Below are 15,719 nucleotides of genomic sequence, written 5' to 3' on the forward strand. Positions count from 1 at the left end.
TTATCTCAAGATTTGAAATCATGGGCACATATTACCAAAATTGTGCTGTCCCACATTCTACATCATATCTGATAAAGTGAGACAACTGAACCTTTAGGAAAATTAAACTAAAATTCATAATAACGACCTCAGAGATTATTATTGCTATTTATTTATTTTGTTGGGATAGACCTTAATCATAACTTGGGACAACAATTACAGCTGTCTTTATAACATATTTATATTCCAGATAGCAGGCACATTTAAGCCTAGTCTGGACTACTTTGTGACTTTGACACATTTTCCACTTATGGCTCAGTTGAAATCCCACATTTGTGCCAAATATTTCTTTGCTTTGTTTTACCAAAACATGCAATTTGCAGGCGAGCTTTGGGATTGACCCTAAATCTTTCTGGGACATCATCCCCATTAAAGGCACGTGACATCCATGCTTAACCTATGATAAAATTCCTTGTGAGCTGATTTATTAGGCCAAGAAATAATTGCACTTAAGCTTAAGTGCTTGGCCCACATTAATTTAATTAATTCCACTTTCACATGAGCAGGCGAACTAGCAAATAATAAAACAAATCAAACTGTTCTATCAAATTTAAATCACCAAGATAGGTTTTTACATAAGTTTCTAAATCAGGGTGTAGCCTGATTGATGGGACAATCGAGCGCATTTCCGCACATTCACCGCTAGGTGGCTCATTCCTGAATGAGAATGAAAGTTGAGAAATTGCATCTGTCATTGTCGTGTCTCGTAACTGCTTTGGCAGCATCCACAGCAGACCACACTCCAGTTTATAGCCTTTTCGCAACTAGTCACCTAATCAGCTGTTTTGGCGCAGACACAGTCCTGTGCGTCCACTGACATTACTTTTGATGCCTGACAGTCGGTGGATTTCAGCCACTGATCGGATCAGAATCGACTCTGTTATGGCTTCGGAACAGGAAAAGAAGAGACAACGTGTTAAACAGCTTCTAGGGAAACCTGGGAATGGAATCTGTGCCGACTGCGGAGCTGCAGGTAGGCTGGAGGCGTCTCATTGACAGCTTCATGTCATATTGCGATTACTTTTATTCATTTTTACAACTTAAAGCTTTTTCTTCTTTTTTCTTATTGATTCTAAGACGAAACCATTCAACCGCGCCCCGTCTTGACAGACTGTCTTGTTATTGGAGGCTACAAGGTTCTCAGTCACTGTGACAGGATATGATAAACTTTATAGGACAATGAACATTGTCTGACCGCAGAGCAGTGAGTTAAGAACCTTTGTACATGAGCTAATAATGACATCTGAAAATCTTGACTTTAAATATTTATAAATATTTGCGCTAATGTAAACTGTAAATGCATATAATTTCAACCCAGTTTTAATTGGGGGGAACCGTAGCTCTGTACATGGGATTTATTATAGAAAGCTTTGCATATAGACGGAGGAGCCATGCATTCATTTAGGTGGCTGGTTTCCTTCAGCACACACTTGTGGTTACACACCCTTGAAATTTAGTCTGAATAGTTAACACTTCTCAGATCTGCATCACAGAGCTTCGTTGCACATGCAAACATGTGGTTTGTGAAATCTACATTTATTTGCTCATGAGATGTTGAAAAATTGTAGCTTGAGGCTGAAATGTTAATGAGGTTTATGAGAGCTTCTTATCAAGTGCACCACCCATTCAGTTAAACTTATTTCACATCCATTCTTAAAACGGTTCTTATTATATACAGAAAATAAGAAGTGACCGATTTTAAGCTTAGTTTGTGTTATAACTTTATGTTATTGATTGAGTTTGGGATTAGCTCTCTGCACTTTTCTTTGATACAGTGCAGCTTGTAGATTGACTTTACGTAAATAAATAACCCAGATGGCAAGAGAATGCATTGCAATGTTATATTTTTAGCATTGCCGTCATGCTGAAGGAAAAAAAAAAGTTCAGGTTCATTGCTCTTATCTTAATTTTGTGTTCTATGTGTGTGGCTTGAGACAGAGTTTCATGGGTTTAGTGTTTTTTTGTTTTAAGGAGCTGCATCTCACTGATACAAACATGAAACTGCCCACTTCTCTGACTTACTTTAAAAACCCCCCACTGCATCAACTTTAATTTCACTTTGCAGTGATCAGAGTAATGATTCTGAAAATGACTTTTGAGTGTGGAAAAAGCTTTAGCTCTGTTTATAAAACCACAGACCTCTGCTGGAGCATTTATGTTCTCAGTGCAAATTGGGGTCACAAAGACAAGCCTGCTGTTCTCTAGTGACCTGCTTCTAGTCTTCTCTACAGTGCACTCATGTGGGAAGTATGTATTTAATTTTAGACGTAATGACGAATAGTTCAGTGTTGAGGCCTACTTGTATTAGGGGGCAAAACAGTTGACAGCTATACAGTAGCTGTCTAATAAATTAAATGCTCTTAAAACAAAATGAATGAAAAATACTTTTCAATGACAAAAAAAAAAAAAAAAAAAAACCAAACAAACAAACAAAAAAAAAACAGTTGTGCAAAATGCAAAAACAAAAGATACTTTGAACTCAAGACAAACTATCTCGATATAAGCGATATTCCCTCATTCTATATTGTGTGTGATAAAGTATCGATATATTTGAAAATATCGATATATTGCCCAGCCCTAATCTCTTGCTTTATAAGTTTCCTTTACAAGTTTGATGTGATTGCTTGATCCCTTCACTGTTTTCATTTAATCTTGAAGCACTGTTCATGTTCTCTACTTTCACAGCTTTTTACTTGACTCAAGAATCTGCTCATGTATTTAAACCAAATTTCAAAACCCAGATCTTCTTTAAATGCATGAATACTGTACTTGACCTTTTTAAGTGTCTGTAACTTGTCAAAATTTTATAGAGCAGGGTTATTTTTATTTTATTTTTTTTAGGGTTTACACTAGTTTTTTTTGGTTATCTCTTTGTTCAGGAAGTGTTTTACACAGTTTGTACATAAAGCTTATACAAATGTAATTGAAACATGTGGATGGATTATATATCAGGACAGTGTATAATTGGTCTGATTGACTATTTAATAAAATAATGTTAAAGTTATGATAGTTCGAACAGTCACCACTTTGAAATAGTGACCTGCTAGACATTCACATAAAATCTTCTCATTATTCATTATTTGTGTGTGAATCTGTATTTCTTAATTCTGCATTTCAGACCCAGAGTGGGCATCCTACACCCTGGGGGTTTTTGTGTGTCACAGCTGCTCAGGCCTTCACAGAAACATTGCTCATATTAGCAAGGTCAAATCTCTCTTACTGGATCCCTGGAGCCCTTCTGAGTTGGAGGTGAGAACTGTTCAGTCACTTTTATTTCTGAAAGCCCTTTTCAGAGCAGATCAGCCCTTGTTTCAAACTTGGCTTGCAGTAAGGCCTGCATCTTTGCTTCACCCATACTGGCCTGCTCCACTTAGAGCATCACTGTCTGCCTCCTGCTCGGCCTCTGCAGCCCCGCTTGGGAGAATAAGACAAGTCATCTGTATCAATGCAGCTGGAATTGAAAGGAATGAGCCAGCAGTTGGCAGACACAACCAGCATCTTTGTATATATATGCAAGGGTGTTTGTGTGGGACTATGAAGAATCCATTCTGAAAAACACATTTATTTCACAGAAAATCTCAAGAACAGTGAAAAGATTTCACGTTTTCATTGAGATTAACTATGTGATAATCTTATTTTGTAGGAATGTCTGCACCTAATCATTCTATTTTTCTCCTTGGGGGTATATACATTAATTTTTATATTTTCTGTATTTTCTTTCTGCTTCCAATGCATGTTGATCAGTGTCCTTTGTTTGTAATAGAGACACAAAAGCAAAGGCTCTATGTCAGTGGGACTGTCTGTTTTAACCAAGGATTCAGCACTGAGCTGCAAGTGCTTAACATTTACTCAATACATTGACCTGCTGTGTCTTTTTTTAAATGGTTGTTACAGATTGCAATAAAACTTTTATTTGAGACATAAAACACAGTACTTATGGTTGTGTTTAGATCTGGCATGGTCCCATAATGAGGCATATGTGGAATTCATTACAAGCTTCCTGTCAAATCAAACTAAATGTATAATTAATTGATTATAATTTTTTATATATTCCATTTGACTGATCACTTTTTCTAAATGGTTCTTAGACTTGGCAGTGAACAAGGACAAAATGAAAGGCAGATTACAACTGAATGCTTGTAGATTTATTTGGCAATGTGACTCACAGTTGCTCTAACTTCGCTATTTGTAGCTCCAACACTAACATATTAAGCTTCATCACTAACATTCTTGCATAATAATATGACCTCAGCCGAGAAGCAAAATCCCTCTACTAGTACTAGTTATTAAATTCAACAGAGTTCATTTCCCTCTGGGTAATTTTAAAGTTAAGAATAACAGAGTCTTTTTTAATATACATGACGTTCTATTAACATTGTATTATGCTTACATTTTATAGTTATTAAAGTTTTGATATTTTATCAACGTTGTTGCAGTGTGCTGTGCATCATTGAAATGATGGCAGAATCAGCATTGACTTCCTGTAATTTGTGGCTAAAAAAACACTGAATCATTTAATATCATATATGGTTTGCTCAGATAACAGTCTGGTGTCTCTGAAACCATATAACATAGTAACCGTTGGTGAAAAGCGTGCAGGTTATGTCCACCAATCTGCCATAACATCATGAATACCTGTCTAACATTGAGTAGAACGTGTTTCCCATGTTGAGTTTTTTTTCTTTGCAGTTTATGGACTCTGTAGGTAACATTGCTGCCAAGGCCAAATATGAACAGATTGTTCCTGCCTTCTACTACTGTCCTACATACAAAGATTGCTTGTAAGTACTGCACCTTCCCTTGCCTTCCTTATTGTTTGATTCAGGTATTTCTGCCCAGATAGAGTTCAGGACTGTGATGTCACACCACAAAGCATTATGGGACTTGCAGACACGCCGGTTCAGATTCCGGTTTCAGTTAAGATGAGCACATCTTGACAGTTCGGTGCCAGGATAATACCTAAAAGGTTTATTTCTGGTCATCTTGGATTCATCTTATTTCAAACATCTATGGTCATAGAAAAATTCATGCATTTAACGAAAGCTTATCAAGTTTTCTAAAACTCATCTGAGGAGTCAAGTCAAATTTTACTTAGGGACTTTTTGTATTACTTGTTGAGTATTTTGTAAAAAAAAAAAGACAAATGCAAATCTTTATATTTTTGAAAACATAATACTAGTTTGTATTAGTGGTACATTTATTTTTGCTCCACAAGTGTTTTGGTTTTCCTGAGATGTCATGCAGAAGCTCCACAGTGATAAGAAAGGTCCAGTGCTATGAACAGGAAGCAGTGGTTCAGTATGACAGTTTCTGGACAACCATTTAGTGATAAAAAACAAAACATAAAAAAAGAACTATTCAGTGATACAACACCAAGCTGTCAAGTTAGAAACTCAGTGGGACTTGCACTGTGTTTAAAATGCAAAAGAGTTTAAGCATTAAGGCAAACCCATTAACTGTGAAGACCTTGAAGCATTTTGGGAAGAACTGCATGAAACTGTTCCAATAAAAACTTGAGCATGTTAATTAAGAGTGGCACAGAAGGTTGAGCATATTGAAATCACCTGTCTTTGTGAAAATGAAAATTGAATATGACTACAAATGCAAGATTAATTACAACAAAGATAGATATACGAGATTAAAATCACAGAATGAGCCATAAAATCAGTACCAGTACCGTTAGAGGAAAGTCCTGTTTTTTTTTTACTAATTATAATGTAGAAGTTGTGTTTTAAAAGAAAGTCCAGAAGTCTGGCATCCATGAAAGTTAATGGGATATTTACAACAGAGCAGCTGAGGCTATAAGTAAACAAATCAAATCCAGGTAGAATTGAACATCTCATGCATTATTCTACAGACTCGTGCGGGACCAATGGATCCGAGCTAAATATGAGAGGAAGGAGTTTATATGTGTGGAGAGACAGGAGGGTTACTCTGCAGGTAAGAATAAAGTGTGTCTCTGTTTGGTGACACATGAAATGATATTATACTTGTTGCATATTCAGGAACAAAAGCTGCATGAATACTCAGCAGCGGAGCATCATCTGTTGTTACCAGCATTTTTGGCTGAACAGCATATAAGGTGGAACATATGGGGCCTCATCTCAGGCTACACTTTTATTGCTTTTTTTTATTAGAGTTAAAGAAATTACTTTAATTTGGGAACTGTTTTGGTAGCAGGACTTTCAGACTACAGTACACTACCATTTATTATAGATTTATTTACTGTATGTAACTGCATACATATACTGCATATACATTAAATGTTAACAGCACTGATAACAAGCATCTTCTTCTTATTCAGAAGACTGAATAAAACTTATCAACAGTCTCAAAAAACTGTCAAATATGACTACATGTTCTGCTGATTTAAAAAAAAAAAAAAAAAGGACAGACAAGATGCATACCAACATGCTTTCTATCAGGTTTTATTGACTCATTCCCTTGACAACTTCTGTGCCGGAAACAGGAAGCTGTTCAAAAATAAAGTCTGTTTTTCCTCCCTCAGAGAAAGCCTGATAAATAAGACTTTCTCATCAACATTTAGAAACCATACTGTCCTGCTCTATACCTCAGTTGTGGACATTATGGGTGGGCTATCTCATCAACTTTTCCAGTAAAGTGACATCACAGTGCCACTGTGTCAGGTTTGCACAAATGTTTTGAGTTCACATCCTGTGGAATTGCCCACACGATGAGGAAACCGTTTGTGATGTCTAATACCCATAAAGTTCCCTTTTTAACCAAAGCATATTAGGTTCTCTCTCTCAGAGCTATGTCTCACATTTGCATTCAAAATATTATTATGTGATTTAATATGTTTGTTTTTTGCACACAAGACAACTATAAAGACTTTTTATTTGTTTGTAGACTGGCTCATTGAACTGAGGTCATAAAGTAAATGCAAAGTGCATCCAGAAAGTAAAAAAATAAAAATAAAAAATCATAGTTTCAGGTAGAGATGATAAAGACAGAGTCTCATGACTGTTGGTCACCATCTCTCCGTCAATGGCTTCTTGTGCTGTGCCGTGCAAAGGTTTAGGAACATGTGGTAGTATGTCTCAGCCATTGAGGAAGAATGACCTCTTTGTGTGCACATTTTCTATAGTACACTGCTCATAGATTTAAAAAAAAAAAAAAATTTGCTTTGTTCAACATAGTGGCCAATGAATTATTGATGAAACTGTTGCTCAACCAAGAATTTCCTGCTCTTAAGTCATGGCAGCTGAGGAATCAGAGAAACGTGCATGTGAACACAATTTATTATTTCAGGTGTATTTATGAGAGAAAGCAGCCGGCTTTTTGTTGGATTATCACTTTACTTCAACTCCCACTATAAACTAAGGGTCAGTCTTCTTCTTTCTAGGGAAACTAGTTTTCTTACAAGTTTTTATAAGTAAGTAGTTCACTTGTTTCTGATGTAGTCTGTTTTAAGAAAATTCCTGGGAAATAAAGAACAATTATAAAACTAGATGTGTCATATGGGTTAATTAGTCTTTTGTAAGACCTTCTTGAGTACCATCACTTTTAGCTCCATACCAGTTAAACTACCATAAAATTATTAGAATAACTAATTCAAACAATAAGTAATTATGCATAATGGTCATGTTCACACTACAGTGCAATAAAGTTAAATAATGCTTACTGTCGGTTATCTTCCATAAATCTTATCACTTTTGTAGATGAAGCATTTAAATGCTTCATGTATTGTTGGTCTGTATGATCATATACTGTAAGTAAGTCTGCATGTTGCTTTGCTTTTCCTATATCCAGTGCTGTTTCTGTTGGGCAAAGTAGCCAGCCAGTATCAGGAAGGCAACCAGAAACAGAGCCCTACACCTGCAATTGTGTGTATGTGTTTGTGTTAGGGATAGGTGTATGCGTGTCTGCTTCTGTGACGTTGCAGTGACAGTTGCAGCTAAATTATTTATGTCTTTTAACAGCAGATGTTCTTCCTCTCACCACTGACGAGGTTTTTTTTTTTAAACTGTGACCACAAATGCTATAAGTGCATGAAAAAACCTTTTCCACCCACACCCACGCATGCACACACTGCCACAAGTATTGCAAATCCTTGTGGGTGCGTTCAGTCGACCAGTAATGTTTTTGCTTGCATAAGAAGAGATTTTCTGAAGCATTGGTGTTGCTTAATAGGTTGTGGCACTCTGACCCCGCACACATTAACAGGAAAATTAAAGAGATTTACTAATGAAAACAAAAACATGATTTCACTTTCCAATTATAAAAGATGAGGTTTGATTTTAATACATGCGATACTATCTAAAAGTTCAAACACACCTGTAAACATCTAAGCTTTACAGCTTAGCGTTTGTTTAAGTCAGTGATGCTAAATTGATATTCTCAATGATGAGCCCTTCATATGCAGTCAGACCTTCATTAAAATAAAGAAATAAATACATAGAAGATACAACAAAGGAACACATTCAGACAGCAGTCAACACCACTCCACCAATGATCCAGTCTGCAAGTTAGTGCCCAGAACACTTAATACACTTTAAGATAAAATAAAAAAATATATACCATGCCAGTACATGGTCAAGTTGTTTAATAATGTTCCTTGCCTTTTGGACTGCTTTTTACCCCCAGAGAGAGCTCTGGTCTTCCTGTTGGTCTCCAATAATCTTAGAGCAGACCTTAACATGCATGCATTTTTTTTCTTAACAGATAATCCTTTAACCCTTACATATAGTTCGAATCAAATTTAACCCGTTTTGACTTTTGACAGCAGTAAAATTACACTAAATATAATTCTTGTGGCCTGAAATTTGATGACTTTTCCTAAAGTGAGCTAAATACATAGAAATGAGAAAAATATACAATTGCTTATTTTGTATTGGTGCTAGTTTTGCAAGTTTTGGACATTTCGGCTGTTTCAGGTCATATTTGACCCATAACTATTTAGATGGATTTTAAATGTGCCAGTGTGGGTCACATCAAGGAAGATTATGGTTTCAGGAAATCTTGAAACTGTGAAACACTACAGGTCAGTGTTTCTGAGTATTTTTTTTTCAAGGGGGACCTGGACCCTCACACAGACACTGTCTATGGAGTGATCATATATGGTGCATGAAGGGAACAGAAGTCATGCAGAGGTCACAAGTAACACAGACACAATATCTGCGCCTGAGATGTAATATAATAATAATGACTGATAAGATGACTGATGGTGAGGAGCAGGCAGCAAAGCAGATGTTTATATAAGACAAAACAAATAAAAAAGATAAATGTGAAAGTGATAAATGTTGAGTTCATAATAATAATTAAGTAGTGGTGTTTAGCTCAACTGGTTGAACAGCCAGTTCAAGCCAGTATGGCTAACTGTCACTCTCTCTCAGACCCCCTTTTCTGTCCACTAACTGTATAATAAAGGCCACTAGAACCAAGAAAAAAAGATACCAATCGTTTGTTATGATGCAGCTATTAAGACAGTGTTCAGTGGTTGCAGTGGTGAAACATGGTTATATTATAAATTCTAACAGTTCCAAAAGGTTCATACAATTTTTAAATTGAGTAAAATATATCTTAGTTATTATAGATTTTAGGTTTTAGTTAAAACAGGAGATGATTGTGTGTTGTAATAAATGCTTCTTTCTTTCTTATAAAACCTAACAAATAAACTCTCCCTGCTTACTAAAACATTTATTAAGGATAAATTATGCATTTATTAATGTGACAAAAGCTATTTAGACATTCTAAATAGATCTGCAGTTTAAGGTTTGATATAGTTCAGTGGTTTCCAACCTTTTTTCCTTGGGGACCCCTTTCATGCAAACACTAAAAAGCATGGACCCTCCGCCCCTTTCCGTGCTGAAATCATGCTTGATTTTATGATTTCAAGTGAGGTTCTCACCATAAATACTGTAGTCTAGCTGAGTCCCATCCTTCAATAAAGCCAAAGTTAAATTAACAACATATAACCCTTCTTTTCTTTCTTAAAATAGGGAAATGTGTGGACATTGATTACAACAGCTCTGAATGTTCAAAGCCTCAGGGACCCCCTGTGCTCTTTGGGGGATGAACTTGGGGGGTCCGTGACCCCAGGTTGGGAGCTCCTTATATATAAACTTGCTATGATGGAACTTTTGAATATGAACAGTATGTAAGAGTTAAACCAGCAAAAAAACCGAGAAGGTTAAGCTTTCAGTGAAGAATTGGTAGAAGGTACATAAAATGTTCTTGCAGACACCAAATGCATTGAGCTTCTGCAGAAAGAAAGAATCTTTGTTGGACTCACTTGACGACACAGTTTTTGTTCTCCTCAAAATATAGCTGCGAGTTAAATACTCAAAAACTGTTATTGCTTGATATTTTTTCATGTGTCATTATATGTTTGTTTTCATGGTGTTGATATGTGGAGTGTTGTATTCAGAGGTTTGATTGAAGTTGTGCTTTCTCTTTTTCTAATCGGGAACCTTGTGACTCCCTACACGGCAGGCTACAGAGAAGGGTTTCTATGGAAACGAGGAAGAGACAATGGACAATACCTCAGCCGAAAATTTATTCTGTCCGAACGCGAGGGTGTACTGAAATACTTCAACAAGCATGATGTGAGTGCTTTAATATTGTTCTGTTTTACAAATCTGCCTGTTTTATTTATTTCTTTATTTTTTTTTTTTTTACAAAATGTCGTTATTTACAATTCTGTGAAGAGTAAAATAATGACCATTGTCACATTGTTAAACATTGACAGTTACCTTTTCTGAAACAAATTAGGAACATTTTACAGAGTTAATGAGTTGAAAATTAATCATTGTCTTTCCTGCAGGCTAGAGAACCCAAAGCAATCATGAAGCTCAATACTGTGAATGCCACTTTCCAGCCAGCTAAAATTGGCACTTCTCATGGACTGCAGATAACCTATTTGAAGGACAACAGCACCAGGAACATCTTTGTTTACCATGAGGATGGAAAGGTGAGGCTTGGTGTTTCGAATGTAAGTGAGAGTGAGGGGGGTGAGTGAAATCGCCGCCTCATTGCAACCATTGCTATTGCAACATAGCAATGGTTGCATATTTAGTAACATTGTTTTAATGTTTTGTCCCTGTGAAATAAATTAAAAATATATTATTATATATTATAAAAAGATATTGCCATGATTAATAATCTTAGTAACAAGAAAATAATTCTGCTAATTTATGTGGGCTGAGGTTCACAGATGTTACTTATTCTCCATTCTTTATTTAATATAAACTGCTGTATGTAGTACTGGAGACATTTACAGACTGTAGTTATTGAAATTGCTGTATGGATCAGTTATTCTACTTTTTGATGTTGTGTTATTAAGGAAATGGTGGACTGGTTTAACGCCATCAGAGCAGCCAGGTTTCACTACCTGCAGGTGGCTTTTCCTGGAGCTCTTAACTCTGAGGTCAGTATGCATGCATGTATCATACATATCTGCACATACATATGCACAGGACATGTTTTTGGAAATTCTATTAACAGACAAAAAGATTAAATTTATAGTTCACAATATTAAACATATTGTTGCTCATTGCAGTATTTTAATAATAAACTGAGCTGTTATTTCTCACTAGTTTAACTTCAGTTAGGATGTGTTCAGACCAGGGTTGTTTGAGTCATAGTCACATGGTCAGTTAAAACTCCATTAAAATGACTTCTCAGAGGCGGCGATTTCACTTACCTTTGTGATCCTGTAAAAATCCCTTCATCCCTTTAAAAAAACCTACTTATATTATTTAATTTAACCCTTTTCAGACATGGTTTAGCTGAGGTTTCATGAAATTAGCTAAAAAGACAATCTGTTCCTAATTTTATTAATTAAAGTAAGTTCTAATAAAACAGATATTTTACACAATCTTTTAAAAGCAAGTCAAACAAGTCTTTGGATTAGCAAGGATGTGGCGCTTCTGTAGTATCAGTTTTTCTGGCCAGTGGTTTGGAAATTGAAAAAGTGATAAATAATTCTGATATAAGCACTGGGTCTAAACCAGCATTGGATCTGCTTTAGTAGTGTAGTAAAATGTGTAAAATTTATGCTTTGTTAGCATTAAAAAGTTACTTTCGTGCAATTGATTGCAAAGTTTTACCCATTGTCAGGAAAAAAACAAACAAACAAACAAACAAAAACCAACCAAACAAAACAAAACAAAACAAAAACACCAAAAAACCCACTGGCTAAAAATATCACAGATCTATTTTGTTTCACCACAGACATTTGTGTCATTTTAAGTCTGCAAGTGATGGTCCCCTGCTTTAACTGATGCTGCTGTAAATAGATATGAGACGGCACTGTCTCTTTTCCTTTTACAAAGGATGTGCAAGTGTAGCATGTTAAAAGAGATATGTGATCATTGCCATTTCTATTATTATACTATTGAACAGCAACCATTGCTTAAAAGAAAGGCCCATGAGGAGCTCATAGAAAAATTCAAAAGAATCAATCTTTCAAATAAAGTTACAGTCTAAATCCTGATTAGAAAACCCTTAAGAAAAATGAGTAAGATCCTGGATACAAAAGGATTTTTCAGTGACTTTGTATTTATTTGTGTAGTTGTTGCCACAGCTGACCAGGAACTTCATAAAGGAGGGTTACATGGAAAAGACTGGCCCAAAGGTGATTTGTTTGGCCTTTTTCTTTTGATATATTTGTTTACATTTCATACCAACAGAGCAAAATTACTAATAAGGCCATCAAGGTGTTCTGAACCTTCTTTGTTTCTGTTCTCCAGCACACAGAGGGTTTCAAGAAGAGGTGGTTTACCATGGATGACAGGAGGCTGATGTACTTCAAAGATCCACTGGTAATACAGTTGCACAACTGTAGTTGCACTCAGTCACTAATAAATGTTGTTGGGTCTATTCTGTATCTACCTCAACTATTTAAAGGTACAATGACAAGGAAAGATCAGAAAGTGTTTTCAGTTTTAAACAACCATCCATTTATCTACAGTTTTTTTTTGGTTTGTGGTACATACCATGTCAGAAAAGCCTTCAGCTGTACAGTACATAATAGTGTATATATTTTATTAATAAGATAGGACAAAAAGGATAAAGAGTGAACAGAAATGAAAAGTGCAGAGAAGAAAAAAGAGACAATCAGATAGAAAGCAAAAGCCCCATAATCAAAACAGAAACACCAGACAGTCAAACACAACAGACAGCATCCTACGGAAAACAAAGCTGACAATCATCGGGAGCACCTCTAAGAGATGTACAAGCTGAATAAAACATATATTACAACAACTAAACAAAAGTAGCTATTAGAGTATAAACCATAGGACAACACAGTGACTGTGTCAGCATGCAGAATAATAGGAATGAAGAGTGTTCACAGATGAGTGCAATCTGCAAATGCAACCACGCCTCTGCAACAAGGTCAGAGGCAGACCAACCCCTGATTAGCAGGGGTCCCGAAACATTGCTAGCCACCACACTATAGAGATGACCACACATCTGTGCAGAAGGTGGCAGAGGAAGGCCCCATCCTGAGACCCCCACGGAAATGAGGCACAAACCCCACCGTCCCTAGATCGGCAGCCTCTGGGCACCGGTCACCCAGGGTGGGCAGAGTCCAGAGCCCCACAAGCCTCACAATGTTTTTGAAGTGTGTGTTGTTTGCAGTTAAACTTGAAGGGCATAATTGTTTTTTTGTTAATGAAACTACAGCTTTCTGTAAGTACATACTTATTTTTCAAGCCTGAGGGATTACACCTACCTCTGTTCTTGCTCTCTGATTTTAGGATGCTTATGCACGAGGTGAGGTGTTCATTGGCAGTAAGGAAAACAACTACACTGTTCTTCCTGGCCTTCCTCCCAACATTCAGGGCAACCTGTGGCAATTTGGAATTACCATAGTGACCCCGGACAGGAAATTCCTTTTTGCATGCGAGACTGACAAGGACCAAAAAGATTGGATGGAAGCATTTCAGACTGTTATCAACAGGCCGATGCTGCCACAGGAGTATGCAGGTAAACTGAAACAAAAGGTGAAATTACATATTGTTTTTGTTCAATGAATGAGTCTAATATATGCTATTCTTTCTTCAGTGGAGGCTTATTTTAAACACAAACCATGATCATCACTGCTCTAGAAGAACTATTGGTGGATCTCGTAGCAGAAGCCCATATAAAAACTGAAAGGTGATATGTAAAGGACCTAAAGGTGAGACGGGTTTGACCATTCCCACAATTACTCTTTCTCCTCCACTTGCCACCTTCCTCACCTGCAGAACACGCCTGACTGATTTCTTCTGGTGGTGTCAGTCATTACTCACGAATGTTAGCCTAACACACTCAGCTGGTGTGATGTGACTTTCCTACATGAAAGAGAACAGTCCACAAATGTTCCTGCTCACATGTAAAGAGATGTCATTGTGTTGTTCTCTGTAATCAGATATATAAACATCCACACTTGTATTACTGATGTTTAATGCAGCTGAATTAAGTTTGCATTTCAACAATGTGTACAAACGCTCACCTCTGACCACTTAAATGAAGGCTAAACTAATGTGACAAGACTGATAAACTATGAGGTACACATCCATATCATACACACATGTATAATATTTTTCATTATATATGGTTACAATAATTAATTCTTAATATTTATTTTATTATTTTGTCTTATTTTTTTAATGTTTTAATCACACAAACTGCAGTGCTATGGTTTGCATATTTTTTTTTTTTTGTCGGAAACCAGTTACAAGATATTGATCCATTTACTGCGTGTTAATGTATTGGATGATTCATCCAGCAGAGGGAGACAAATGAAAGGTTTTAAAATCGCACTGAACTCCTCATAAAATCCCCAGTGGCTCATTAACCTCACTAAACCGTTGACTGCAGGTCTACATGTTAAATAATTTGTGCAGGCGCTGAAGAGAAAGTCATGTGGATGTTATTTAAGTGGTACCATAACTGAAGCAATGACTTTTATGTTTAATCTTGAAGAGTTAAGCATGCCATGCACTTGTTCTGGTGCCACTGAACAAGACACTGACTCTTGGCTGCACACATTAATCAGCAGTTGCATGCTCTGAGTGTGAGAATAAGAATGTATGTGAGTATGATGTATGGCCACTATTAAAAGCATGAATGCCACATAAATGTTGTTTGGTTTTTAATTGTGCCAAAAATTCAGAGTTACAGGGGGAAAAAAGGTTGCACATTGAGAAAAAACAAAACAAAACAAACAAACAAACAAAAAAAAAAAACAAGACTTTGAGCATCAAGATAGGAACAAATAATAGATATGCAGTAGTGCTGCACAGAGACATTTACAAATTTCTATTAATAAAATGGTACCTACAAATGCAAAAATCATACTAAAAGAGGTCTGTTTTTAATAAAGAATTGGTCAAATACTGTGAAAGATGACATGGAAAACATTCTGGTCCAAATAATTACAAAGAAAACAAAAAAAAAACAAAAACAAAACAAAAAAAACAAACCCAAAACATGGCACTATATTTTCCAATTGTGTTACTGAAAGGAGAAAAACAGAGCAGCAATTAAAGCAGCCTAATACAGTTTTCAAAGACTACAAATAGAACAATAAATTACAAACATTATATATATATGCTTCTCTTTTTCCACCTAAAGTGCTATTCTCTACTGAAATGTTTTTACATGCAGGAAAAAGGAGTTTACATAATAGTGAAAACCCCACTGTATATAGTTTGTTTGATCATTCGTTT

The 15,719-nt window shown here is 36.1% G+C and overlaps 1 protein-coding gene across 1 annotated transcript; it reads left to right on the plus strand.

Moving 5' to 3' along the window:
- The first annotated feature begins 748 nt into the window (after positions 1-748).
- LOC121632070 (arf-GAP with dual PH domain-containing protein 1-like) lies at positions 749-15,473 on the plus strand. Its single transcript, XM_041973244.1, has 11 exons — positions 749-1,012; positions 3,158-3,288; positions 4,729-4,820; positions 5,897-5,979; positions 10,495-10,607; positions 10,826-10,972; positions 11,345-11,428; positions 12,575-12,637; positions 12,753-12,824; positions 13,764-13,992; positions 14,071-15,473. The coding sequence occupies exons 1-11, from the start codon at positions 868-870 to the stop codon at positions 14,097-14,099; spliced, it is 1,188 nt and encodes a 395-aa protein (XP_041829178.1). The 5' UTR covers positions 749-867; the 3' UTR covers positions 14,100-15,473.
- Positions 15,474-15,719: the final 246 nt, after the last annotated feature.

This window comes from Melanotaenia boesemani, chromosome 2, assembly GCF_017639745.1.
Source record: "Melanotaenia boesemani isolate fMelBoe1 chromosome 2, fMelBoe1.pri, whole genome shotgun sequence".
Taxonomy (NCBI): domain Eukaryota; kingdom Metazoa; phylum Chordata; class Actinopteri; order Atheriniformes; family Melanotaeniidae; genus Melanotaenia; species Melanotaenia boesemani.

Excerpts from the sequence above, each read along its gene's own strand:
- LOC121632070 (XM_041973244.1), top strand. The coding sequence starts at position 868 with ATGCCTGACAGTCGGTGGATTTCAGCCACTGATCGGATCAGAATCGAC. Across the intron at positions 1,013-3,157 it reads TGCCGACTGCGGAGCTGCAG|ACCCAGAGTGGGCATCCTAC; the intron begins GTAGGCTGGAGG and ends TCTGCATTTCAG. Across the intron at positions 10,608-10,825 it reads AATACTTCAACAAGCATGAT|GCTAGAGAACCCAAAGCAAT; the intron begins GTGAGTGCTTTA and ends TCTTTCCTGCAG.